Consider the following 27,547-nt stretch of genomic DNA (forward strand, 5'->3'; position numbering starts at 1 on the left):
CCAAAAAAAAAAGTTAGAGCTGGAAGAATACTAGAAATCACAGAGAACTGAATTTCCTTGGTTCAATGGTGCGGGATAAGAGAGAAGGAAGTGTCCCTGGTTTGAGGGTGCTCTGTCTGGGTTGGTCTAGGGAGGGACAATGGAGGTGGCTAAGAGAAGAAAGGTGGCAGTGCCTGCGGCTCTTTCTGGTGCCTCCTCATTTCCTGCATCTGTTTTCCTTGTCTCTGTTTCTGCTGGCTACCTTGTCCCCTTATTGCTCAATCTCTTTGACTGCTGCCACCCCCTCAGGTCTTTCCTTCTCCCCTCCCTGCCCTCTCTTCTGCTGTCACCTGCTCTTCTCCAGTACTGGTTTTTCCTCCTCCAGCACAGGCCCTTGCTCTGGCTGCTGCATTCAGAGCTCAGAGCCGGGGACAGAGCAGGAGTGGGCTGAACCATGGCTTCCCAGGTTCCCAGTGGGGCCGACAGCCTCACTGCCTCCCAAGCCCCTGCCCTCTGTGGCCCACAGTCCCAGGCCCACCGAAGCAACTCAGCTATGTCAGGATCTCCAAGGGGGGTGAACTTGTTTAGTTGGAGGAGACGTGCCCCTTCCACCTCCCAGCCCTCCGGGGAGCCATCCCTTCCCTCCCTCTCCCCAGAATCCTGCTCACACATAACCTTCCCCAGCCCCTCGTCTGTCTGCCTCCCCTCCAGATGGCTTCCCATAAATGGGCCAGAAGAACCCCATCTTCCTGCAATCCTAGAGGACAAAGGGCTTGGTGATGGGAATTACAATTGGAAGAAATGAGTGGGAAAAAGGGAGCACTCTGGGCCAAGGGGGCTTGGCCTGGGAGGAGCTGAGGAGGATGGGCAGGTGGGCTGAGGGTGTGTTTCTCCCACCTGTGGTGGGGAGGGAGCACGCTGGCCTCTGGCGGTGGCTGGAGAGGGTCGTGGCTCTATCTGGAAGGGGATATGGGCTACAGCTGCAAGTCCTTCCAGAAGGGGATATGGGCTACAGCTGTGAGTCCTTGTGTACTCCGAGAAACTCGTGCAGGACTGGCACTTAGGGAGCCATTGGCTCACCTGGCCAGTGATTCACACTTCCGTGGGCTCAGAAAAGGCACTGGCCAGCACCCATACCCCAAACCGCCACTCCATGCTCAGCCCAGGGCGGCATCCATGCTGGTGGGGTGGGGGGAAGGGTTGATGGGAGCTGGGGTGCAGGTCCACAGTAGATGGCCTCAGGGTGCTCTAGGTGAACTTTAGGGATCTCCCCAAATTTCCTTTAATCCTGAGGGCTGCTGGGCCGAGGAGAGGGCTGGGAGGAGAGGTGTTGCCTCTGCTGCATTTGGCTGGTTTGGCAGAAGTAAAAGGGGTTTCAGTGTAGCTCCAGGAGGGCCTTCCTAGGCCAGGCCTTTGAATCTGCACCAGTCCCCACCCCCACCACATGCCTACGTTTCTACCTCCCCTCGCCTGGACCCCACCCCCAGGTCCCCAGGGCTGCCAGGCAGTGAAGAAGAGTCTGGAGTCAGGATCTCGGCTTCAGGGAAAATTGCTTTATTCTGCTTCCTCCCAAGGAGCTGTTACACAGGCTTCGCCAGCACCCCCAGGGCTGAGCAGATCAAGATGTGGCAAAGCTACTCCTCATTCAAGCCCTTTTGAAAGGAAACAAAGTCCAATCAGTCCTTGGAGAGGTGATATTGGGCAGGGACAGGGCACGGGAAAGAAAGGTGAGAGGGGTCTGATGATGGGAGGCCTACTATGTGGGCTGGTGGAAGCCCCTGTGGCAGCAGCAGGTGTGTTTCTAGGGCTTGATGTGCACGGGGCAAGTTCTAGAGGGCAGGAGTCTGGGGTTGGCCAGAGGGAAGTTGCCTAGGTGAGAACAAGGGGGTTCTCTGGGATGCCCATTTTAGGTTTGAGTTACAAGGTTGCAGGACAAAATTAGGTGGAAGGGTACTGAAAACCAGCAGTTGGGGGGAAACTGGGATATACTGGTTGTATATAAATCAGGGTCTTCTAGGGTTGCAGACCACCCTAGGGCTGGAATTCCCAGAACCACTGAAAGTTAGAGCTGAGCTGGGTGTGGTGGCTTACACCTGTAATCCCAGTACTTTGGGAGGGTGAGGTGGGTGAATCACAAGGTCAGGAGTTTAAGACCAGCCTGGCCAACACAGTGAAACCGCATCTCTACTAAAATATAAAAATTAGCTAGACATGGTGGTGCATGCCTGTAATTCCAGCTACTTGGGAGGCTGAGGCAGGAGAACCCGGGAGGTGGAGTTTGCACTGAGCCGAGACTGCACCACTGCACTCCAGCCTGGGTGTCAGAGTGAGACTCCGTCTCAAAAAAAGTTAGAGCTGGAAGAACCCTAGAAATCACAGAGAACTGAATTACCTTGGCCTTGGGTCTGTGTGGTTCAGTTGTGTGGGATAAATGAAAAGGAAGCATCCCTGATTTGAGGGTGCTCTGTCTGATGTGCCTGCTGTGGGGGTGACCAGCAAAGCCCAGGGGAGGCACCCACCTTGGCGCCGATGTCACGGCTCTTGGCCCGCAGCTTGTTGACCTGGGACTCTGCGATGTCCGCCCGCTCCTCTGCCTCATCCAGCTCGTGCTGCACCTTGCGGAACTTGGACAGGTTGGTGTTGGCCTGCTCCTCCTGTGGGAGGTGGGAGCATGAGGTGAGAGGGGGCCTGGGTTCTCAGACTCCCGGCTTGGGGGACGAGCTCTCCTATGCCTGGTCCCCAGCAGGGTCACTCACCGCCTCCTCGGCCTGGCGTTTGTAGGCCTTGACCTTTAGCTGCAGCTTGTCCACCAGGTCCTGCAGCCGCAGCAGGTTCTTCCTATCCTCCTCCGTCTGGGGGCAAGAGGGTAGGCGGGGTAAAGATGGCACAGTCACAGGAGGGAGCATCCCCTCCACCCTCCCTGCTTCATCTGATATCCTGACCCAATTCTACTTTCTGATCCTCACTAAACACTTGAATTCTCCTTATAATTTCTTACCAAATATGTGTAAATATTTTAAATGATTTGCACCAGGAAAGAGTCCAAAGAGCTGGTGAGACTCCTGAAATTATGCACAAAATAGTGTGTGTGCAGTGCTCCAGGGAGCAGGTTTTTCAGGGTCTGGGGACCCCATGGAGGATAAACTCTCCTGCTCTGGACCTCAGCACATGCTGGGAGGGACTTTGGAGCTGTGAGTGTGATGGAATTTCCTGGGCTGCAATGCAGATGACACTGACTTAATCTAGGTTAAGGACAAAGTGTGCTTAGATGGATAGTGACCACCTGGATTGGAAAATAAACAAATTCTAATTCAGAGTCTGATTCTAGAAGACACCTTGGAAAGCTAGAGTCTACACTGCCCTGGGTAAGAGAAAAGTTTGGACGCTTGTTTGAATGGGATTGGTGTATTTCTGGTCTTTTGGGGGTGACCCTGGCTACATATTTGCTTTCTGGTGAGCTGTGCTGGGTGAGCTTTGTCTGGAGCTCTGTGTATGTCCCTTGGGGATGGGCTGAGGGTGGGTGTTTGAGATGAAGCTCTCAGGCCAGGAGGTGCAGAGATCGACTTCTGAGCTAGGGGACATTCAGGTGGGGCAGGGCTAGGCAGAGTGAAACAGAGGCTGCATTCCCACCCTTGCCTTGGATGAGGCTAAGAGCAAACTCTTCATTCCCCTCAGCTGGTTGTTACTGTGGCTTCAGGCCAAGGTGCCAGGGCCCTGCCTGAAACCATCGACCGCCGCACCTGGTAGGTGAGCTCCTTGATGCGCCGCTCGCTCTTCCTCATGCCCTTCACTGACTCCGCGTTGCGCTTCTGCTCGGCCTCCAGCTCATTCTCCAGCTCCCGCACCCGCGCCTCCAGCTTCTGCAGCTGCTTCTTGCCGCCCTTGAGTGCGATCTGCTCGGCCTCATCCAGCCGGTGCTGCAGGTCCTTAATGGTCTGCTCCATGTTCTTCTTCATGCGCTCCAGGTGGGCGCTGGTGTCCTGCTCCTTCTTCAGCTCCTCTGCCATCATGGCGGCCTGTGTGCAGGAGAGAAGAGGCACATGGTCTGGTCAAGTCCTCACACACTCACAGCCCAGGGAGAGACACTGGTGTGGATCGGGTGGATGGTTGAGGGGCAGGACTCACATCCGTGATGGCCTTCTTAGCCTTCTCCTCAGCGTTCCTGCACTCCTGCACTGCCTCCTCCACTTCTGTCTGGAGCTGGGATAAGTCAGCGTCCATCTTCTTCTTCTGGTTGATGAGGCTGGTGTTCTGAGTTGGGGGAAGGGTAGGCAGAGCAGGAAAAGCATCGAGTATCTATCTGTGTGGAGCTCCCAAGCCTTGCCTGCTGAGCCCCAGCCTGTGCTCCCTTCAGGAATGAGCAGGGGAGCCACTCACCTGGGAATGCAGCAGCTGCACCCGCTCGCTGGTCTCAATCAGCTCCTGCTCAGCCAGCTTCCGAGACCGCTCTGTCTGCTCCACCACTGCACGCAGTTCCTCCAGCTCAGCCTGCAGCAGGTTGTTACGCCGCTCCACAATGGCGATGTTCTCCTTCAGGTCGTCGTTGGCACGGACCGCGTCATCCAGCTGGATCTGGGTGTCCTGAGGATCAGGATAGTGGGTGTGAGTGGAGGAGCTGGCCTCGGTGCCCTTCACTGAGGGCACCTGTCAGAGGTCCCTGCAGTGACCCAGGGGCAGGAGGGATCGGGTGCCTGTGTCCAGATACTATCCCTTCTCCAGGCCACGTGGAGGCCAGTCCCCTCTGGGTGAGGGGACCTCCTGCCCCTGTGTACCTTCAGCAAGCTCTGGAGGCTCTTGACTTGCTTCTGGGCCTCGGCGGCCATGCGGTTGGCATGGCTGAGCTGGATCTCCATCTCATTGAGGTCTCCTTCCATCTTCTTCTTCACCCGCAGGGCCTCGTTGCGGCTGCGTGTCTCTGCGTCCAGGGAGGTCTGCAGAGAGTCCACCACCCGTAGGTGGTTGCGCTTGGCCTGCTCCATCTCCTCGTCCTTCTCTGCCAGCTTCCGCTCGATCTCTGCCTTGATCTGGTTGAACTCCAGCTGGGCCCGGAGGATCTTGCCCTCCTCGTGCTCCAGGGAGGCCTGGGAAGGGGTTGGGGAGGGGATGTGGGCAGACAGTCAAGGCACAGGGCAGGGTGGGGGTCTGTTCACAAATCATGGATACAAAGTGAGTTCAAGAGTGGTGTAAGTGGTTCAGTCAAGAAGCAGAAGGAGGAGGAAAATAAAATCTAAGAGAAAATAAAAATAAGCCTAAGAAAAGGTGATTCAGGCCCTCATAGGGGAGAGCTGGCTATGAAGACTAGGAGGAAAATGAAAAGAAAGGTGTTGCCAAGGAAACAGGCAATCAGAGAGTATAAAAGAAAACAGGCAGGCAGAGGTGGGAACAGGGAGGCGCGTGGAAATGGGAAACTCAGCTAAGATGTAAAGGGTAAAATGTTTATATAAAGGGAGTTCAGTGACGGGACTTTCATTTACTCCATAAATCTTCATTGAGTGGCTACTATGTGCCAGGCTCTGTCCCAGGCTCTTGGTATGGGACAGTGAATAAAAGAGAGGGATGAGAACAGGAACCCAAAGCCTGGAGCTCAGCTCCCTGCACCCCATGCCCTGCACACACACACACACACACACACACACACACACACACACACACACACACCTCGGCCTCCTCCAGGGCTGACTGCAGCTCTAGCTTCTCGGCCTCCAGCTGCTTTCGGACCTTCTCCAGCTCATGGATAGTCTTTCCGCTGGACCCCAATTGCTCAGTCAAGTCAGAGATCTCCTCTGTGTGGGGAACATGGTGACTCGGTTGAGGGCTGCCGTGGTCCGGTGGAGTTGGAGGGACATGCCTCTTTGCCCAGACCCCTCTCGGAGCCCCTGGGTGGCACCACATGGGGACATTGCCAGTACAGCCCCTCCCCAGCCTCTTGGGCCCCTAGCACACCCTGAAGGTTCTTGTTCTCCCGCTTGAAGGTCTCCAGGTGTTCCAGGGACTCCTCGTAGGCGTTCTTGAGCTTGAAGAGTTCGGTGCTGAGGGAGCGCGCCTCCTTCTGCGAGGACTCCAGCTCCGACTGTGACTCCTCATACTTCTGCTTCCACTCGGCCAGGATCTGTCCAGGGACGAGGCTCATTCTTCAGCCCCACAGCCTCAGCCACATATCCAGGGTCTGTCTCAGGACCTGCCTGGGCTCAGCCCTCCTCCCCCACCTCCAAGGGGGATGCCTCGCCCTGAAGCCCTCATGCCCCCTTGCCCTGCGTGCCAGCTGCGGCCCCCACCCACGGCCCACCTTGTCGAAGTTCCTCTGCTTTTTGTCCAGGGCTGCAGCAGCTGCATTGGATCGCTCCACGTCCACCATCAGGTCCTCAATCTCGTTCTGTAGCCGGTGCTTGGTCTTCTCCAGCGAGGAGCACTTGGCATTAACAGCCTCCACAGCCTCCTCAGCGTCCTGCAACCGCTGGGCCAGCTTCTTCCTGCCCAGGGGAGGGTGGCAGAGGGTGGGGAGGATGAAGGGTGTGGATGAGGACAAGAGGAAACAACATGAGCCTTCCAGAAGACAATCCTGAAACCTCAGAAGAGTAGCTGGAAAAGCCTAAGGACAGGTCCCGGGGGCTGAAAACGGCAGGCAGAGGATCCCGGCAGGGCGCAGAGACCCAGGCCCCTGCTGACCCTGGGCCAGCCTCTGGCTGTGAACATGGGTGAGGTGTGGACTTCCGCAGCCCTCCCCAACGCCTTCCCCTGCCACAGTGCCCTGCCCCAGACGGAAGCACTCTGCCCTCAGACAAACCTTTTGTTCGTCTTATATTCGGATCAGAAACATAATTCGAGCAAAAAGCTTCCCTGAGAGGAGAAGGTACTGGGGCCAGGGCAGAGTCCTCCTGTGTTGTCAAATGTGAGTTAAGCATCCCCTGTGTGGGATCTGCTGAGGCTGGGGGTGGGCTGAGTCCTGCCTGCAAAGGGGCCTCTGCCAGAAGGCAGGCTGCTCAGAACTCACTTGGCCTCCTCCAGCTCCTCAGTCCGCTGGATGGCGTCCGTCTCATACTTGGTCCTCCACTGGGCCACTTCTGAGTTGGCCTTGGACAGGACGCGCTGCAGCTCAGCCTTGGCCTCCGTCTCCTCCTCGTACTGCTCCCGCAGCAGGTCGCAGTCATGCCGGGCCGACTGCAGTGCGTGGGCCAGGGCGTTCTTTGCCTGGGGAGAGGTGGGCACCCGGAGGTGGTGGGCTCAGCTTTCTCCATTAGGCAGCCCTATCCCTTACCATTCTCCTCACCCTAATCTCAACATCCTCCCTTGGCTTTATCCATGTCCAAATCCCCAGTGGACCTGGAATGGTTTATTGTTAGCTAATAACACAGAATGCCAATGCAGCACTGAACTGTTTAAGAAAAGCTTTGTGGAGATTGGCCCTGAGCTCCTTCCCACACCAGGCATGGTCATCATCATTGGAGTGGGGAGAGGGAAACAGGCTCAAAAGGTTAGGGGACTTCCCCAAGATCACTGAGCTGTAAGAGCCAGGTTAGTGTTGAACCCTGGTGTTTTTTTAAAACTCATGTTCTTTCTCCTTTTTCATGAGCCCAGCAAAGTGCTAGGAATAGGCTCCAATTTAAATTCTTTCTCCAGTTTTCAGGTTGCCCTGTGAATCGCAGGACCCATTTGTGTGGTCCCTACATTCCCCAGCTATGCCTAGGCAAGACCATCTCGTGCCTCCCTAGTTCATTTCCTTTCCTCCTCCTTACACCCTGCCTCCTGCCCAGGGATGCAGCAGAAGGCAGAGGGCCTCAGCCTGGGGAGTAGAAGGCATGTGGCAGGGTTTGGACTATGACTTCTTTTTAGAATTCTTGGAGAACTGTGGGTACACAAAAGCCTTATTCCTGAGAAGGGAAGTGATGTCAATGCAAGGCTAGTCAGTGTGCTCCTTGCTTGGGCCAGGTGGCCCAAGGCTAGCCCTTACCTTAACCTCCTCCTCTAGCTGCCTCTTGAGGTCCTCCAGCTGCTGGGTATAGGTGAGCTTGCCTCGAGTCAGCTGGGAGATCAGTGCCTCCTTCTCGTCCAGCTGCCGGGACAGCTCACCTGGGGAAGCACCGTTTGAGATCAGCCACTCCTCTCTATCCCTACCTCCTCCCCTAGTGCTCAGGCCCCATCCTCCGGAGAGAGACTGTGTGTGTGAGCAACCAAGACTGGAGTGGCTCAGGGGGTTGGGGAGACAGGTGGGGTCCATGGAGCCCCTGCTCCAGGCTCACCATTCTCGGTTTGTAGCTTGGCCCGCTGGCTGGTGAGGTCGTTGACAGAACGCTGGGTCTCTTCCGCCTTGCTCCGGTGCTCATTCATCTGGTCTTCCAAGGTCCGGCACATCTTCTCCAGGTTAGCCTGAGAAGGGAAAGAGTTATATGATGGATGGTGGGGGGGAACTGAAGGAGGTGTAAGGGGTACAACTAAAGGAGAAAAGAGGGAAGGTATGGAGGCAAGGAGGGCATCTGAGAACCAGGCAGAGGAAGGGAAGTGGGAAAATGAACCATGAAGGAAGAGAGAGGACATGGGGAGAAAGTGGAGATGGGAGGAGGAAGTTGGAGGAGGAGAGGCTGAGCAGAGCCTGCCTTGGCCTTGATGATCTGTTCCATGTTGGAGGTGACATCGTCCAGCTCCAGCTTGAACTCGCTCTTCTCCTTCTCCAGCTTCTGCTTCACCCGCTGCAGGTTGTCGATCTGCTCGCCCAGCTCGGCCACGCTGTCGGCGTGCTTCTTGCGCAGAGCCGCGGCAGTGGCCTCGTGCTGCAGCGTGGCCTCCTCCAGGTCCCGCCGCATCTTCTGGAACTCGGCTTCACGCTTCTTGTTCATCTCGATCTGCACAGACGTGGCCCCGCCAGCCTCTTCCAGCCGCTCGCTGATCTCCTCCAGCTCCCGGGACAGGTCTGAGCGCAGCTTCTCCACCTTGGCCCTGGCGGTGCGCTCGGCCTCCAGCTCCTCCTCCAGCTCCTCGATGCGCGCCTGGGCCGGACACAAAGGGCTCAGACCCACCGCCTGGACCCCTCCGCTGGAACTCCCCCTCTCCCTGGGCTCTAAAAGGCTCTTGGCTTCTCTGGAGCAGCAAGTCAGTTTAGCTCTTCCAGTGGAGAGGTGAAAATTGAAGGATTTGGGGAAGATGCTTCGAAAAGCCGAGCTGGCCTTCCTTTTGGCTAGGGCATGACAGTCTACATGCTCTTTATTGGAAGGAAAGTGGTTGAAACTTGCTCTTAAAGATGGACAACGAGACCTCTGTTCCGGGGATATTTTAAGCAGTTTAGTCACAAAAGAAAATAAGAAAAATTGAAAATGAGAGAGCCATATTTGTCTGACCTGACAACTAAAGACCTAACACAGCTTCTGCTCTAGAGGTAAGAACCAAAGTCATGCCATCAGAGTTGAAGGGCCCTTAAAAGCCTCCAGGTAACAGGGAGGGCACAGAGACCCAGAAGTCTGGAGTGGGCTCCCCGTGGTCACTGAACTAAAGCAGAGCTGAGACAGAAAGCTGGGATTTCTGCCCTTCAGGCCTGTGACCTTTTCAGGGTCTCTCTGGATCACCTGGCCTCTTTTGGGTGTACCCATGGGGACACTGTGATTGCTGCGTGTCTGCCTCCATGGGCAATAATTAACCCCTGTAATGCTGTGAACCGAACACGCTAGAGGAGCGGGCAGGGGAAACAGAACCAGCCCAGGGACCCAGCATTCCATGTGGGTATCCAGACCTTACCTGGAGCTCCTTGAGCTTCTTTTGCAGCTGGCTGCCCAGGGCCTGTTCATCCTCAATCCTTGCATTGAGAGCATTCAGCTCGAAGTCTTTCCTGTGGGGAAGGAGGGATGGTGAGGCAAGGGAGACTCGTGGGGCCTTAGGAAGGTCCACCAATGGTTGGAAATGGTAATGAAACAGGTAAAGAGTAGGATTTCATCAGAAAAACACCTTCCGGGGGTGATGTAGGATCCCTGGAGGTGTAACACCTGCCATAGGATTGAAATCCAACAAGAATGTAATGGGAAGAGTGCTGTAGACAGGCTGATGGTTCTGGGTTCTGCAGGACATTCCCATCTTTGGTCCCTGTTTTCTCATCTGTAAAATGAGGAGATTGGACTAGATTGCTTCAAAGATCCCTTTTAGTTCTGATAGTCCCTAATTTTGTCACTGTTGCTTGGGTAACTCAGCTAACCTTTCTGAAACTTATTTTCCTCTTTGGTAAAGTAAAATTAAAGATACCATCCTTAAAAGGTGTTTTGAGAATCATGGGATCATGTATTCATTCATTTATTCAACACATTCTGTACCCAGGAAGGTATGAAGATTCCTGTGCAAACACAAACTTGATGAGGATGTAGATTATGATGATTCTCAGAGCCTTTCAAAGTCCTGAGCCTGAAACGCCATAAGATCTTCAATTACCAAAATGTGTTCTGCAAGCTCACTGTTTACCACGTTTGGAAAGTCTATACATTTTGGAAGAAATTGCACTAAGAATTAGAACCACAAGTTAAGCAAAACAAAGAAATGGCCCTGATCCCCTGACTTCTTGAGCATGAGGGCATTTCTTGTTGCCCTTCCGGCTCTCTGTGAAAAGCCACAAAGGGACCTTCCTAAGAGGCTCTTGTGTGGTGCCTTCCTCCATGTAAAGGAACTGGTTTTCAAAGAGAGTGTGTGTAAAGAGGGAAGGCTGTTATTTTCCTTCCCACTGAGTGCCTAACACGAAGAAAGGACTCGAGGGATAAAATGGACCTTTTGCCAGGGAGGACCGTCTAACTAACCCTGATATCTAGGTCTAGGGGAGGAAAGCCCTTGTGTGGGAGGCCTTTTCCCATGGTTTGTGCCTCTGCTTGTGGAGGCTGCATGAGGTTGTTGCCTTAGAGGATGGCTTTCTTGGGTCTGCTTGTACTGTTATGGGCTGGGAGGAGGAAGGGTAGCAGGGAAGGGACACAGTACTTTTTCAGCCGCTCATCCAGCTGCTGCTTGTCATTCTCTAGGTCCATGATGCTCTCCTGTGTCAGCTTCAGGTCGCCCTCCAGCTTCCGCTTCGCTCGCTCCAGGTCCATGCGCACCTTCTTCTCTTGCTCCAAGGATCCCTCCAGCTGGTGGAGAGAAGGAGCCAGGCCCAGTGAGGCAAAGCGTCCTGACTCGGTGATTCTGTTGTTCAGTTACCCCAGGACTTGGTAAGTCCTAGTGGTGAGGACTTGGGAAACCTTCCCCAGAGTGGGCCAAATGTTACCAGGGGACTGTGAGATTGCCTAGATATAGGAGATGCTCAGTCAATATTTGACAAACAAAGGAATGAATGATTGTGGGATAAAACCCCAAAGCCATATTCATTCTTTCAGCATCCTATAAACACCTACTGGGCATCAGGCTCTGTGCTAAGCACTGCAGTTCCCAAATTGAATAGATCCAAGTTTCTGTCTAAAGGAAGCTTCTAGTCTTGTGGCTGAGATAGATGCTTAAATAATTATAATACAGAGTGATAAGTGAGTAATAGACATGTGCATCAGAGGGAACAATGATCAGATTTTGCCTTAAATATTGGAAGTTCAAAGGTCCTTCTTGGGGAGTGTCACAGAATTTCCAAACAAATATGTCATGTTCTTTTGAGATAACTCTCTAAATCTTATGTCAAAGGCAGAGGTATCTGGGATTGAACTGGAAAAGAAAACTTATCTGTACTATTGATCATACCAGGGAAATTAGATACATAATTCAGAATTGATCACCACCTCTGACTTTTCATTCCCCAGCTCCCTTCTAGGAAGATATCAGGAAAGTTAACATCCTCTAACCCCACCCCCACTCCAGACACACACACACACACACACACACACACACACACACACACACACACACGCACACACAGACACACACACACACACCCTCTGGGCGCAGATTGACATGGCATATGTAGGCCCTACAACTCTCAATGTACTCACATCATCCACTTGCTGCTCCAGCTTGACTTTGGCCTTAGTCAGGGTGTTGACCTTGTCCTCCTCAGCCTGAAGGTCATCCAGGGCCTGCTGGTGGGCCTCTTGTAGAGCTTTCTTCTCCTTAGTCAGCTTGGCGATGATCTCATCCAGCCCAGCCATCTCCTCTGTCAGGTTTTTCACCTGCCGACCAAGAATCCCATCTCCTTTAGGTTCAAAGGTCACCAGCTTGGTACCATCTATGGGGAGCTCCATGCCAAGGACCATGTTGCTCTCTGGATGCCAAGTGGCCAGGCTGGGTCAAGGTCAGTATGGTCTGGGAGTCCTGAGGAGACCTGGGCTGGCCACAGGGAGCTGCCCTCACCTTGTTCTCCGTTGCATGTTTCTCCTTCTCCACCTTGGCCAGTGTCAGCTCCAGGTCATCGATGTCCCTTTTGAGCTCTGAGCACTCATCTTCCAGCTTGCGCTTCTTGGCGGTGAGCTCAGCGTTCATCTCCTCCTCGTCCTCCAGCCTCTCATTCATCTCCTTCACCTTGGCCTCCAGCTGAATCTTGTTTTTGATCAGCTGGTCACAGCGCTCCTCAGCATCTGCCAGGTTATCTTGTTCCTGAGGGCAAGAAACCGAGGGGAAGCTGTTCAGGGGTCAAGGTCCTGATTTTTGGAAGTAGAGGGAGGGAGAGGCACATCCCTCAACTAGGAGGGGAACTCTAGGATATCCCCAATTGCCAAGAGCTTCAGAAGTGTGGGGAGAAGATTCTCAGGGCAGTGTGACTTGGGAACATTGGGGAGGGGAGCAGAGAGGAAAGGAACCAGAAGTCTTCATCTGGACCTCTTCCTCTAGTCTCCTCCATCAGAGAGTGGGAGCTGCATTTGCTGACACCAAGCACTTATGTATGATGGCCCAATGAAATGGACAGCTTTATTCCCTGTCTAGAGGAAACTGAGGCTCAAAGATGCTGCATGGTTTGTCCAATGTCACAAAGTTATTAAGCTATGGATCTAGGTTGAACCCAAGCAGAGAGCCTCTGCTTTTAAGTCAGCTCTTTTCCCTCTTCCCTTTCTTCCTCCTGAGCAACCTCTTTGGAGGTCTTTGGAAGTATTGATCCCAGAGTCCTCTGACTGAGGGAACAAGATGGTAAGTCCCTGTGCAGGGAGGTGCAGGGTTGTGGGAAGTGAAGGCAGAGCAGGATAGAAGAGCCAACAGTGGCCCAGGACCCTCACCGCCTGCACTTGGAGCTGCAGGTCATTCTTCTCCTGCAGCAGGGACACCATCTTCTCCTCCAGCTCCTTGCGGCGAGCCTCAGACTTCTCCAGCGCCTCTTTGAGGCGTGCAAACTCCTCCTTCATGGTGGCCATCTCCTTCTCCGTCTCTGCACTCTTCAGCAGTGGCTTGATCTTGAAGTAGAGCTTCATCCAAGGCCAATTCTTGACCCCCATGAAGGCTCGAATGTTCCACTGGATTATCAGCAGGGAGTCTCTGCAAGGGCCCATTGAGAGGCATGCTGAGCCGCCTGACTCCTTCCTACCTGAGGTCCTGAAACCTTGGGAATGTCCCCTTTCTTTCATCCCTCCCAGCCTCTCTGAGGCCCTCTGACCCTATGACTGCACTGAGCCCCTCCTGCAGGTTTCTCTGTTTGAAGACCCCCTGTGCTCTTTTTCCTAACACTGCCGTGAACCAGCCTGGGCCTCGGAGAAGTAAGAAACCTCCTCTTGAGATCTCTCACCTACGCTCCAGCAGCTTCTTGTACTCCATTCTGGAAAGCACGCCCCGGGACTGGGCCTGGATGCGTGTGATGATGCGGCTCAGCCTCTCGTCCCGCATCTCCTCCAGCAGCCCCAGCAGCCCAGCCTTGAAGAACACCTGCAGGCAAGGTGTGTGTTGGGCATGACTCGGGAGGGGCACGAGGGAAAGAGGTGGTGGAAATTACCTTAGGAAGGGTAACAGCTTAGAAAAGGATTGCAGGAAGGAGGTCAACGGCAGCTGGAGCTGGGATGAGGGGAGTGGTGCTAGATGCTCCACTGGGAGGGGTAGCATACAGGTAAGAGATTTTGCTAAGACAATTTTAAAAGGAAAGCATTATGAGGAGAGGAGTCAATGGACAAGAGATGTCTTCCTTTAATTAATTAGTCTCTTTTCCTCACCTTGGTGTGACCAAACTTGTACTGGTTGTGGTCGATGTCCAGGGAGCCGAGCAGCTTCTCTGCCCCCTTCCTGCTGTCAATGAACTGTCCCTCAGGGATGGCCGCTGGGTTCAGGATGCGATACCTGAGGAGGGAAGTGTCCAGAGTCAGTCATGCCCTGCACTGATCTGCTCTGCCCACAGAATTCCAGGGCCACCTGCAGACTCCCATTCCCACCAGGGCAGCCCTGGCTTCCTCTGTTCTCTGAGCCTTGGGGCACCCTCATACCCACCTCTGCCGGAAGTCCCCATAGAGGATGCGGTTGGGGAAGCCTTTCCTGCAGATTCGGATGCCCTCCAGCACGCCATTGCAGCGCAGCTGGTGCATGACCAGGGGGTTGTCCATCACCCCTGTGCCAGGAGGGAAGGGGGAGAAGTCTGTGAGAACACTGGACTAAAATTTTGGGTTCTGATCCTGGCTCTGTCACTGATTAGCTTGTAATCTCAGCAAGTCAGTTAGTAATGATCCTTTATTTGTTTCATTTTAATCTAGCCACTTTTTTTTAACCAGAAGTCTTTCACATTCCTTTTTTATATGATTTATGCTTATTATCATAGGCGGTGGCCAGAACAGATATATCCCATTTTCTAGATGAGTAAATTAAGCCCAGAGGGGTTATGGGACTGGCTCAAAGTCACTAAACTGATCAAGAACAGAGCCAGGTCTCGAACCCAGGTCACTGAGCCTCTGTCTCCTAATCAGCCAAAAGTGGATAAACAATTTGTATATGTCTCACTGGGGTCTGTAGGGTCACTGATTAGGTAATGTCTGCCAGAGTGCCTCACACATCACCTGGGTTACACACTCCAGGTGTAAGGCAGCACTGGGATGGAGGTAGCCTGGGAGGTCTCATGGGGGATGTGGAAAGAACATGGTTTGGAAACCACTGTGGTGGTAGATGGGCAGATGCCCTAGGAATGTTCCACTGGATTATCAGCAGTGCAGATCCCAGGGCATTGTATGCCCACAAGTGGGCTGGGCCGAGTTTGTGGCCTCACCTGGAGACTTTGTCTCATTGGGGATGATGCAACGCACAAAGTGAGGATGGGTGGAGCGCAAGTTGGTCATCAGCTTGTTCAGATTTTCCTGTGGCCAAAAACACAGGAGAGAAAAGTCAATGCAAGAAAGAGATGCAGGAAGGAGACAGGAGAAGGAAGGAAGGAAAAGAGAGATGGAGAGAATTTGAGGAGCCACAGAGATGAAGGAGCACTGGGGGAAGACACAGATGAGGAGAGAGGGTGGGAGAGAGGAGAGAAAGAGGAGAGAAGTGAGAGGGGAAGTGAATAAGTGAGGAGGACAGGAGATGACAGGAAGAGAAGACAGAGTGAAAACAGTCGTGAATGCACTAAGGAGACAAGGGGCAGGAGGAGTAGGGGAAGAATGAGGCAGGAAAGGGTGGGGCTGGGTGGGGTTGGGCAGATGGGGAGCTGTGCTGGCTGGCTGGGGCTGGGTCTCACCCTGTGCAAAGCTGACACAGTCTGAAAGGACGAGCCTTTCTTGGCCTTGCCTTTGCCTTTCTCAACAGCTGCAGGAAGGAGAGTCAACAAAAGAAGCATCAGTGTGGAGAGGTAAGGACATAAGTAAATAATCACAGCCCCTCTTTATATCCTTGCTGGCATTTGGCCCCTGGGTGAGGGCCTTCAATATGGCTGCCTCAGTTTCTCCACCCAGTTTCATCCCACTGAGTCTGTAAACCTTGGGGTACAACCTGACATGGAAGTTGTGGGGTGTAGCAATTGATCTGGCTCAGAACCTTAGCAGAATCCCTGCTCCTCCATCCCGGGGGCCTCAGTCCCTACTTACGTGCATCAGCTCCAGCATAGTTGGCAAACAGGTTGCTGAGCAGCTTGAGGGAGGATTTCTGGTACAAGCCCACGACAGTCTCATTGAGAGGATCCTTGTTCTTCTGCAGCCAGCCAATGATGTTGTAGTCCACGATGCCGGCATAGTGGATCAGGGAGAAGTGGGCTTCCTGCTTCCCCTTGATGTTGCGTGGTTTCTGGAAGTTGGCGGATTTGCCCAGGTGGTTGTCAAACAGCTTGGCCTTGAAGGTCATGTCGGTGGCCTTGGGGAACATGCACTCCTCCTCCAGGATTGACATGATGCCCATGGGCTGAGGAAGCAGGGGAGAGCCTCACTGAGTGTCCTTCACACAGGTGGACATAGATTCTGCTCTGTGGTCAATACTTGCTTATGGAGATGCCCCACTGGGTGTTAAGGTAGTAGGCTCAGCTCTGAGTATAGTTATCTACTGACTGGCACCGGTTCAAGGTAGAGGATTTTGTCTGATGACAGAAGAACCTTTGTGAAAGTCTAGGAATGTGGCTGCTATTGGTGCTCTATACACCACTCCACCACCCAGATTCCTGAGATGCTAGGGTTGAAAATAGGTGCACTCTTAGGATCCCCCACACCACTCTCACACTTCCTAATCCTTGGATACATAAACCAGGCCCCCAAAACATGCAGGTATTGGAGATCATCATGCAGATGTCCATCCTCCATGTGTCTGCTCTCAAGCCTCTGGGAACTCAGCTGTCCCTGGTGCCAGCCTGTCCTGGGTTCTCAGCACAACATAGGCTCTGGAACCAAGGTCTCAGAATCCTTCAGCCCCTTCTATTTTCCAGATTATACTCCCCAGAAGGGAGAGGGGCTGCTATTTTGTCTATGGTGTTCATGTTGGGTGTGCAGGGAGAGTTCAGGTTGTGAGGCCAAGGAGGCACCTTCTCGATGAGGTCGATGCAGGCCTGCAGGTCCATGCCAAAGTCGATGAACGTCCACTCGATGCCCTCCTTCTTGTACTCCTCCTGCTCCAGCACGAACATGTGGTGGTTGAAGAACTGCTGCAGCTTCTCGTTGGTGAAGTTGATGCAGAGCTGCTCAAAGCTGTTGAACTGCAGGGGGCATGAGGGGTGGGAGCAGTCAGGAAGTGGGTGTGAGTGGCCACTGGGGCTGTGCCCGTGCACTGTGCCCGAGCCCAGCAGGGCGTGGCTGGTCCCCTCTATGTCAGGGCAGTGCAGGAAGGCTTCCCCTGAACACAGGGACAATGACTGCCTCTGTTACCACACAGTCCCCACTGCCTTCCCATGCCCAGTTCACAGCTGGCTCTCAGCAAATGGCTGTTGAATGTGGGAGCAAGTGAGTGATTGTTCTCCTCCCAGGGGTCCCTGACTCACATCAAAGATCTCAAAGCCAGCGATGTCCAGGACTCCTATGAAGTACTGGCGTGGCTGCTTGGTCTCCAGGGTGGCGTTGATGCGCGTCACCATCCAGTTGAACATCTTCTCGTACACTGCCTTGGCCAGTGCCCCAGTGGCATACGCCACCTGCAAGGTAGGGGAGACACCCATATTGAGAGAGGTTGTTGGGAAGAGTGAACTTGAAAACTCCCACCACACCATGCCAGTCTCCCGACCCTGCCTACCCATTAACATCTGAAGATGGACCCACCTGCTGGACATTCTGCCCCTTGGTGACGTACTCATTGCCCACTTTCACCCGAGGGTGGCACAACCCCTTGAGCAGGTCAGCTGAGTTCAGCCCCATGAGGTAGGCGGACTTGTCAGCCTCTGGAAGGAAAAGGCAGGTAGCAAAGTTGGTAAAGAGATGACTGCTGGCTGGGCACAGTGACTTACGCCTATAATCCCAGTACTTTGGAAAGCTAAGGTGGGTGGATCACTTGAGGTCAGGAGTTTGAGACCAGCCTGGCCTACATGATGAAAGCCCACCTCTAAGAAAAACATAAAAATTAGCCAGGCATGGTGGCATACACCTGTAATCCCAGCTACTTGGGAGGCTGAGGCAGGAGAATTGCTTGAATCCAGGATGTGGAGGTTGCAGTGAGCCAAGATCATGCCACTGCACTCTCCAGCCTGGGCAACAGAACAAGACTCCATCTCAAAAAAAAAAAAAGCAGATATGGCCCTTAATGACTTGACAGCTGCCCCCAGCATCCCTGCCTCCCACCTTCAGTGCCGTCCGGCTCTGCCTGCTCCTCCCGCTGCTTCTGCTTGAACTTCATGTTTCCAAAGTGCATGATGGCGCCTGTCAGCTTGTACATGGAGTTTTTCTCCTCTGGAGTGAAGCCCAGCACATCAAAGGCATTCTGTAAGCAGGCCCCGTATTGGTGGACCCCAGAAAAAGAAGTATGATGGGTAAGTGAGACGTCTTGTAAGTTGTAGAGAAAACTTGTCTCCTTAATCCCTGTGGGTTCTGAGACTCCCATACTCAGTGGGGAACTCCAAAACAAAGGATGGGAGATGCAAGAGCAGAGCCGATGTCAGCCAGCCCCAGCCCCAATGTCAGTGGCTATGGCTTTTCTGAGTTACCCACTTATGCTTCTAGGTCCTACACTTGCTCCTGCCTGGCCTTCCCTACCTGTCTGCCTCTGTTCCCCGAACAGCCTGCCCAGCCCCATGCCATCTGCATGGCCTTCCCTCCCCGTCCTGCTCCCTTGGTGATGGTTGTTTCTTGGCTTATGTACCTTTCTGTCTCATGGCTTTCAGCCCTTCCTGGTTTGATAGAACACCAAATACTGGCCAGTCCTGTCTCACCTCATCCATACCCCAGTACACCTTGATCACAGGGCACATTCTGGCTCTCAGGAGGTCCATATCACTTTAAACAACCGACGGCCAGTGTCTTAGCTCTGCTTCTGGACCCCTGTTTGCCTCTCACTGCCAATCCTCCCACCCCCTGGCTGGGTCCTCACACACTCACATCAGTGGCCATGAGCTCCTCAGAGTCATCAATGGAGGCCACGGTAGTCTCTCCTTGGGAGATGAATGCATAATCATAGGGGTTGTTGGTGATCAGCAGCATGTCTAGGGGGGCAAAACATGATTAGGGTAGGACACAAGCCCCTGGCTCTCATGGGGGCTGCTCACCACAGCACATGGCCGGAGGAGTAGCACAGGGCAGGGCTTGGCTTAGCCCCACATCCCACTGAACTGAATCCAGCAGTGCCCTGAAGCCCAGGGCATGCCAGCTGAATCCAGCCGCAAGCAGAGGGGACCAGGTTGCCATGGAGATAGTTGGTCTCAGTCGGTGGCTCTGACTCACCCAGCAACTCAGGCTTTTTGTTAGACAGGATTTGGTAGAAAATGTGATAATCTCTCTCTGCTTTCAGCTGGAAAATAACTCTGGATTTTTCCAGAAGATCTATGAACAGGTGGGAGGAAGGAGAGAAAGAAGTTAGAATTTGGGCACAAGGAAAATTAACGATAAATGTAGCAAGCAAAAAGCAGAGGGAGAGGTAGAGCCAGAGATACTGGTTGGACAGACACAAAGAGATCACACAGAGAGATGAAGACAGAGACCCAGAAGGAGAGCATGGTCTCAGAGAGAAGTTCCAGAAAAAGACACCTAGCCATGTGGAAACAGATGGAGAAAGAACACAGAGGAAGTCTCAGAGAGAGACACCTACAGACAGAGACCAAAAGAAGAGAAAAACAGAGGGAGGGAGGGAGCGGGGAGGGGTGGGGGGGAGAGAGAGAGGTCAAGACCGGATGGTCTAGAGCAAGGTGATCTTAAGCTGAGGCTAGCAGATTCACAGCACTCACAGGTCTCTATGTCTGCAGATGCCAACTTTCCTGTTGCCCCAAAATGGATTCGAATGAATTTCCCCTGGACAGATGGAAGAGGGTGGTGATGAGTCTGGGGAAGGCTCATATTTGAGGCCATCCCTCCACCAGTCCAACTCTCAAGCCCAAGTTCAGGGACCACTCACAAAGCGGGAGGAATTGTCATTCCGGACAGTCTTGGCATTGCCAAAGGCCTCCAGAGCAGGGTTGGCCTGGATGATCTGGTCCTCCAGGGTGCCCTGCAGAGGTCGAGAAGGAGGCAGGTGAGAGCTCTTCCTCCTCCCTGCCTGTGGCACAAGACCTTGGAGGGCAGCAGGCCTACCTTGCCTGGGTTCTGGTCCTTCTTGCTGCGGTCCCCAATGGCTGCAATAACAGCAAAGTACTGGATGACCCTCTTGGTGTTGACCGTCTTTCCTGCTCCGGATTCTCCACTGTGGAGACAGTCAGGGGCTTATTGGGCAGTGAACAACGCTACTGGAGACCAACAAGCCTCAAATCAGAAGAGAATGCCTGGGCCTGCCCGAGAGTAGGAGCCCTGGGCAAAAAGCTGCCAGGTAATCTGCACCCAAAATCCACTATCCTTCCTGATGCCACCAGAAGGCCCTGGTTTGGGCAGGCTGAGGTGCTTGGCTGGGCAAAATAACAGGGGAGATGGGCCTGGGCTGTTTTGGAAAAAGTGGGTGGGGCTGGAAAAATGGAAAGTGTTTCTGAAGGGAAAGAAATGAAGAGGCGAAGACATGGCAATAACGGGCTTCTGGATGAATGAGTGATGAGTCGGAGAAGAGTGGGTGGAGGAGTAGGAGAGGATAAGCATGAAGGGGATGGAAAGAAAGGAAGAGGGAAAGCAAAGAAGAGAGGGGTCAGGGTAAGGGGCAGAGGAGAAAGAGATGGGCATGAGATGGAAGGGAAAGAGGCTGTGAGTTTATGCCTAGGGGCCTGGGATCCCTGCTGGGGCTGAAGGCTGGGATCAGGGAGATTCTGGAAGGAAAGCAGGTAGCAGCTACACTCACGTGATCAGGATGGACTGGTTTTCTCTGTCTGTGGGGGGAAGGAGGAGAGGAAAGGTCAGGAGCTGCACGGGATGCTCGGTGGGTCCTCTCCCTTCCTTCTCCCTCTCCCTCCCAGCCTGTCCCTGTTTCCTTCAGGAAGACCCTTCCGGGACCTCTCACCTGTCAGCATGTACTGATAGGCGTTGTCGGAGATGGAGAAGATGTGGGGTGGGGCCTCGCTCCTCTTCTTGCCCCGGTAGGCGGCCACTACCTCGGCATTGTACACCGGCAGCCACTTGTAGGGATTCACGGTGACGCAGAAGAGGCCAGAGTAGGTCTGGGGATAGAAAAAGTAGCTGTGACTTGCCAGTTGCGAAGTGGGAGGGCTGGCGATTTTGGGAGTTAGCGAAAGATCACAGGAGAGAAAGAAGAGAAAGGAAAACTTCTGCATGCACTCAGTCTGAATAATGCCAGTCCCCAGGCGTTGGAATTGAACCAAGGGTGTTGGGATGAGGTTAGAGTGTAACCCTGCCTAGACGTGAACAGAAGACGCTCTTGGCCCTGGGGTGGACATGGCCAGAGCGAGAACAGAGATTCCAAGGTGGGCCCACGTGCATCACTCACGTAGATCATCCAGGAGCCGTAGCGCTCCTTGAGGTTGTAGAGCACAGCGGGCTCGTGCAGGAAGGTCAGCATGGCCATGTCCTCGATTTTGTCGAACTTGGGTGGGTTCTGCTGCATCACCTGGTCCTCCTTCACGGTCACCGTCTACAACAGCCGCACCCGACAGGCCCTCCTGTCAGCCTGGGCTTTCCCTCCTCCCTCAAGAGCGTTAGGAGTTGGTGAGTGACAGAGCAATAATGCTCAAGAGAGAGAAGGAACCAGGATCTCACAGGGAAGACAGAAGGGATATCAGGAAGGAGAGGGCTCTTTGGAGGCTCTGGATGCTTCCCCCAAAGGAAAAGAGAATGGGACCATCCTCAGGTCCACATGGGGTATACCCCTCTCTGTCCACACAGATGTGCAGGGGTCCAGAGTGGACTCTCACATCAGCCTGACACCCACCTTGCCATTCTCGGTCTCAGCAGTGACTTTGCCACCCTCTCGAGACACGATCTTGGCCTTGACAAATTCCTCTTTGTCATCAGGCACGAAGACATCCTTCTTGAGGTCAAAAGGCCTGGTCTGGGCTTCCAGCCGTTCCTTCTCTGACTTGCGCAGGTAGGGGGCGGCAGCCCCAAAGGCGGCCATCTCGGAATCTCCCATGGCTGTGCCTGGAGTGAGCAGAAGCTGGCTTCCTTCCTGCCTGCCCACTCTTCCCTTCCCTCCCTGGGCTCTCCCCTTTGGTGGGAGCCCCAAAACCTAGCACCATGCTCAAGAGTCAAGAGGAGTCACCAGTGAGTCCCTTCTTCTTTGAGCTTACCCCTTAACCAGAAGAACAGCCTAGCAAACCTGCTAGGGTAAAAGAAGCAGCTAATGATTGTTCAAGCTGGGGCTCTCCTAGGGTAAGGGAGAGTATCCTGAGCTCCTTGTAGGAGCAGAAATCTGACTATTTCCATCTCTAACCATCATCTGTCCCTGGACCCCTGGTCATAGGTAAGGAGCTTCTGGTAGCCAAGATGTTCTCTCCAGTGCAGGGCAGAAACTAGAGTTTCATAGACTGGCTTTGGTGCTATAATGCCCAGTCTCACTGGATTCTCAATGCCTTAGCTTCAGCTTTTCTTACCTGGGCTGCTCAAGTGTGTCTACCGATGAGGAAAGGGGCCAAGGCCTGCAGGGGACCTGAAGAGAGGGAAGTGGCTGTGTCAGGGAAGGCTGTGCCCAACCTGGCCAGTCCCACCTCCCTGCCTCTCCCTGGCTCTGTCCTTCAGCATCCACCCACTTCCAGACCTGAACACAAGGTGGAAGGGGCGGTCAGCTTCTCTCGTCCCATTCTTCCTGTTTTCAAACCTTACTTTCTTTTTCCTCAAGAGCCAATTCTTATAGCTAGTTCACCCCGAACCCTAATGCTCCTCACTCCTGCAAGATGGTCCCACTTGCACCCATCTAGTGGTAGCTTTCTTTGAGCCACCTGAGGGACAACTAATGGTCACATTTGTTCAGCACTTTCCAGTCCAAAAGCACTCCAGTGCACATTCTCTTACTCAGTCCTCACCCCATTTAACAGATAAGGAAATCGAGGTTAAGTATTTCACTTATCTACGAGCACATGACAATAAGTGGGAGCACCAAAACTTGAATGCAAGTCTGATGACTCTGAAGACAGTTTTTTTTCATCCTGTTCCCATTTTGTTGTCAGACTTTGTGGACATTCTCAGAGAGAAGATACTGTGGGCTTCCTCTCTTAGACACACCCATTACGTAGCCGAACCCCCTCCACAAGCACTCTGATGAACACCCACGGCTGTTGCTTGGGCACGCATCTCACATGAAGACAGGCTTCCTTCCCATACCTCAGTCTGCACCCCATCCCCACGGTGCCATATATGCCTCAACAGCAAATGTGCACATTTCAGGATGGGTGCTGTGTAAGTAGACTCACATTGCTGCATGTTCTTCAGTACACAAAGACCCGGAACGTTCTACACCCCTGTGCCTGTGAGTTCCTTTTGCGGAGGGTATGCACACTATAACAGTCATGACTCTTGGAGGCATACAAGCACCTCTGCCTGCATGGACAGGGGTAGCTACACATTCCAGGCCTCACAGAATCACATGAAGGCATACACACTTCCTAGAATCCTTCTCTGCCATCATTTCTCTCTCCTTGCCAAGGGACCTCCTCGTTCACAGGCATGATCATACACCCACATCTCCCACTTGATATTTCTGTATCAGACAGTGAGGTACATACCCTCTCTCACATTCAGATTCTGCAGGCTTGTACACACACACACACACACACACACACACACACGCATGCACACCCTGTAATGCATACTGGTCTCACATGCTCAGATACAGATATCTTCCCCTGGGAACTCCTGTGGCACATACACCTATGTTTAGACCTGCATATGTGTGCCCAGTCACTGGACTTGGTACTCTGCATGAAGTCCTGCATGAAGCTTGCTATTCCTAGAGGAATCCCTTCCTAAGCCTGGAGCTCCCTTATCCCAGAGGAAGGCCTCCAGCTCCCACTCCTACCTGAGAGCAGCAAGGAAAGACAGAGCAGGACAGAGCTGTGGAGCCAGACCTGGTCTCAGGGGCTGTATATATGGGGCAGCAGGGTGCCCCCACCCCCACCTGCACCCAGTCCCTAGACGGATTTAGAAAGGGCTGTTGTCACTAGAAGCATTTCCCCCAGGCTCCCCCCCCCTTCCCAAACAGGGCTCCCCTCCCCCACTCCAGCAAGGAAACAATTGGAAGTGGTCGTCATTGTTATGGCATGGAGTGTGCAGGGTCTGAGTTCCAGGGGGCGGGGTGGCTCAAAGTGCAGCAAAAATATCTCCCAGGCCAGGCCTCACATTCCACAGCTGGCAGGAGAGGGAACTGACCACGACCACCAAGACCACAGGCAGCCAGCATCCTGGCTCTCCCTCAGGGCACTCCTGGCCTTGGGCACTCCTGGTCCTGGACACTGCTGCCCCTGCAGTCCCCTGCCCCGGGGCCCCTGCTGGCCTGGCCCCATTTCCACAATGTCCTCCCTGCTCTCCTGGCTCAGGTCCTGTATCCAACTGTAAGCTGGGAAGGAGCTGAGTGTCAGCAGCAGAGAGGGGTAGGGCAGAGTTGGGGGCATGGCCCCAGGGTGGGGCCAGACCAGGGCAGCTGGAAGGAGGTTTCCTAGTCAGGTGGCAAGAACAATGACCATGGAGTTTAGAGATGGGGACTCTGGCTCAGGCACTGATTTCCTTGGACCAGCAGGCAATGTGTTGAGGTCAGTGAGCCTCCGAGTCCTTCACTTTATGGAGAGGGACAGTACATTCTTTAAGGTTAGACAGCTAATCGGGGCGGCAGAATTCAAGGTGGGAAACCTCAGCAGAGGGGAGTGGAGCTCGGCCTGCGGAGCATAGCCTGGAAAGGAGGGCTGGGATTCCAAAGATGTGAGGACCCCCTATGTGCAGAGGGCAGGACACAGCTGCAGTGGTCTGGAGACCTTTGCCTGACTCATGTTCCTAGCTTTGCCCCGCAGGTACTAAAGGCCTGAGCCCAGAGATAGACCCTCTCAGAGCTATAGATGATACAGCTGCCTGGACCTGTAAGGAGACCCCCAAGACAGCTGTTGTCTGTCCCACCCAGCCTCAGGTGGGGTGACCTTTGTCCAGAGTTAGAGGAGACTAGTGTTCTGGCAATTGAGGCAGAATGACAGGACAGGAAAAATCTTCCCCTTTGAAGGCCTGAGGAACAGCCACAAAGGAGGGGAGGAAAGAGAGCTGCGGCCCAGCCTACGAGTACAGAACATGGCCGATGCCATGCTCTTCCAGCAACGGGGCGTGCAAGCTTGACTGGCTCTGTGTCTAGGCAACCACTGCAGGGTTTGCTGTGAAATCTCCCCCTTCTTCCTGAGCACAGCTCTTGGGCGCATGCGGATTAGTCCATCTGATTAGCTGTCAGCTTGGAAGGAGAGAGGCAGGCCTGGGGGATGGGTGCAGCAGGTACATTTTGAAGGTGGGGTGGGCATAGCAGGGAAGGGAAAATCCAGGAGGAGGCTTCTGTGGGGTTGCCTGGTAACGAGGCACTAAGGTACAGTCTGAGGACACTGAGCAGCTGTGAGGGGCGTGCAGGCAAGTGGGGGGAGACCATGAACTGCAGGGGCTGTCTGACACCGCCTCAGCTCTGCAGTGCCGAGGTGATCCCAATAGGCTCTGCTACTAACATGCCCGGCAGAACAGACTCTGGCAGTCCCCACCAGGCCCGGCCAGGTGCCAAGGAATCAGCTCTATTGACAGAGACAGACCCTCTCAGAGCTATAGATAATACAGCTGCTTGGAACTGGAAGGAGACCTCTAAGACAGCTGTTGTCTGAGGTTCCCTGAAGGAACCTCAAGGATTGGCAATGAAGGGCAAAAACTCCCTTTGTCCCCACCTTCCAGCTTTCCAAGCTCCAAACTGCTACCCCTCCCTGATTTCCCGGGCTCAGGCACAGATCCCGCCAGCAATTGAGATGCACAAAGGGTTCTTGGGATGTGGTGGAGCCATTTCAAAGCCAGTGTCTTTACCATGGGCCAGCCTCCTTCCTTGGCTGGGGACTTGGGAAGTCTTTTCTGCTTTTGGGAAATCAATCATACATTGTTTCCCTCCTTTCGGGTTTGGGAGGCTCTGGTCTATTGGTGTTTGGGTGTTACTGTTCTTCACCCCTGTGCCCCCACCCCATTGCAGAATAGAACTCACCTCTTTAACTCTAGGCTCTGCTTCACAGCTCAGACAGATCAGAGTGCCTGCTGTCCTGAAAGATTCCCACTCACTCCCTAGCCCCTCCAGCACCTGCTCTTGGCTACATCATGATTCTCTTTCTGCTGCTTGCTGCTGTCTAAAGACTGAGTAACTTTGCAGATTCTGCCATTCAATGAGTATTTGTTGAGTGCCTGCTGTGTGCCAGGTATTATTCTGGTCAATAAGGACATAACAATGACCAAAAGAAAGATCCCTCCTCTGGACCTCTCTAGTCAACTGTTTGTAGAAATGGAATCCAGGCCTATGCTTTGCACACATGCACATTCCTCAGGGGGACAGTGAGGGGCTAGGGGCCCCACCAGGCGGGGGTGGGTGGGGATTGTGCAGAGTATGCTACAAAGTGGTAGCAAGATAAAGGAGAGGAAAGCAAAATGCTATAAATAAAGAGAAGCTGGAGGGAGGGCCACTTCAGCAAGGTAGACCAAATAAGGCCTGGAGTGGAAGGAAGGTGATCTGTCCCCCGTCCTCCCTCCCCGCATTGTGCCGGCTTTGTCTGTGCTCTGTCACCACCCTGATCAAGTGTCAAGTCAAAACAGGGGCCATTTGCTGTGAACATGCCAGCGGTAGTTCAGAGGAAAAGTTGCTAAAATTATTCCTGGGAATTGTGAGGGAGGGAGACAGTGGGGTGAATTAGAAGCGATGTCGGCATGGAGAGAGGGGAATCAGAAAGAAACCCCGGTACCCACAGGGAAAGAAGAAACCGGGTAGAAGGAGGCAGGGGGAGGAACGAGGCACTTGTTTGTGCACAGGGGAGAGGGGACTCACCAGGGGTGCAGGCTGACTCTCCCATCCGCCTGCCCCCAGAATCCCTGACCTTGGGGGGACCCTGCCCTGGCTCCACACGAGCCTAGGATTAGGGAGCTGAGCTTTGTGCCTGTCTCAGGTTTCTCTTTACAAACAGCTGCTCCTTCTTGTCATTCTTTTGTCTTCCTGCTGGCTTCAACATCTTTTGTGCTTGTGCACCCCTCCCATTCTCTGCTCCAGGTCTCTGCTTTCTGATGGATAGACATGGGCAGCAGGAGAGATGGAGGGCCGGGGACAGGCTTGGGGCTGGTCTCGTTCAATTTGGGGTGTTTTGGGCAGGTTGATCCCGCTTTCAGGAAGTGTTTGGAGGGACACAGCTCACCAGAAGGGAGGCTTTGTGGGGAGTGGCCAGTCTGGAGGGCCAGAGACCTCAGAAGCATATGGGATGAGCAGCCTGGTGAGCTTTGGAGTCAGTCACAAAAATCCACCTTGAAATCCAGAAATTCCATTTTCTAGCTGTGTGGCTGTGTGAGTCATATAATTGCCTTGAGCCGGTTTTGACATCTATAACAGGGGGATAGTCACATTTCGTTTCCAGGACTACTCAGGCCATTAGGATTGCACAAGTAAAGAGTCTACACACAGCAGACACACTGTGGGCCCTCACTGAATGGCAGCTGTTTTGTTAGGAACACAGAATTGAGGAAGCCAGGCTGCAGACAGGAGGGCGAGATGCTCTGCTAGAGGTTCTTTG

At 53.6% G+C, this 27,547-nt stretch overlaps 1 protein-coding gene across 1 annotated transcript; it reads right to left on the bottom strand.

Moving 5' to 3' along the window:
- Positions 1-1,512: 1,512 nt before the first annotated feature.
- MYH7 (myosin heavy chain 7) lies at positions 1,513-23,909 on the bottom strand. Its single transcript, XM_039469411.2, has 40 exons — positions 23,803-23,909; positions 22,382-22,437; positions 21,721-21,929; positions 21,280-21,423; positions 20,836-20,992; positions 20,677-20,704; positions 19,989-20,097; positions 19,813-19,905; positions 19,646-19,709; positions 19,146-19,244; positions 18,804-18,907; positions 18,051-18,189; positions 17,535-17,653; positions 17,261-17,410; positions 16,808-16,978; positions 15,888-16,197; positions 15,542-15,609; positions 15,083-15,170; positions 14,317-14,434; positions 14,046-14,169; positions 13,628-13,764; positions 13,125-13,380; positions 12,268-12,510; positions 11,910-12,086; positions 10,918-11,063; positions 9,703-9,793; positions 8,571-8,960; positions 8,217-8,343; positions 7,928-8,046; positions 6,971-7,167; positions 6,266-6,449; positions 5,923-6,088; positions 5,638-5,762; positions 4,752-5,060; positions 4,357-4,560; positions 4,105-4,230; positions 3,720-3,995; positions 2,736-2,831; positions 2,499-2,633; positions 1,513-1,631 (listed from the first exon to the last, which is right to left on the bottom strand). The coding sequence occupies exons 3-40, from the start codon at positions 21,919-21,921 to the stop codon at positions 1,614-1,616; spliced, it is 5,808 nt and encodes a 1,935-aa protein (XP_039325345.1). The 5' UTR covers positions 21,922-21,929; positions 22,382-22,437; positions 23,803-23,909; the 3' UTR covers positions 1,513-1,613.
- Positions 23,910-27,547: the final 3,638 nt, after the last annotated feature.

Source organism: Saimiri boliviensis, chromosome 2 (assembly GCF_048565385.1).
Source record: "Saimiri boliviensis isolate mSaiBol1 chromosome 2, mSaiBol1.pri, whole genome shotgun sequence".
Taxonomy (NCBI): domain Eukaryota; kingdom Metazoa; phylum Chordata; class Mammalia; order Primates; family Cebidae; genus Saimiri; species Saimiri boliviensis.

What these genes read in the sequence shown, in the direction of transcription:
- MYH7 (XM_039469411.2), bottom strand. Translation starts at nt 21,921, where the DNA reads ATGGGAGATTCCGAGATGGCCGCCTTTGGGGCTGCCGCCCCCTACCTG. An exon ending in AGGACCAGAACCCAGGCAAG is followed by an intron (nt 19,906 to 19,988) that starts GTAGGCCTGCTG and finishes CGACCTCTGCAG; the next exon opens with GGCACCCTGGAGGACCAGAT. An exon ending in TGGAGCAGCAAGTGGATGAT is followed by an intron (nt 11,064 to 11,909) that starts GTGAGTACATTG and finishes TCTCTCCACCAG; the next exon opens with CTGGAGGGATCCTTGGAGCA.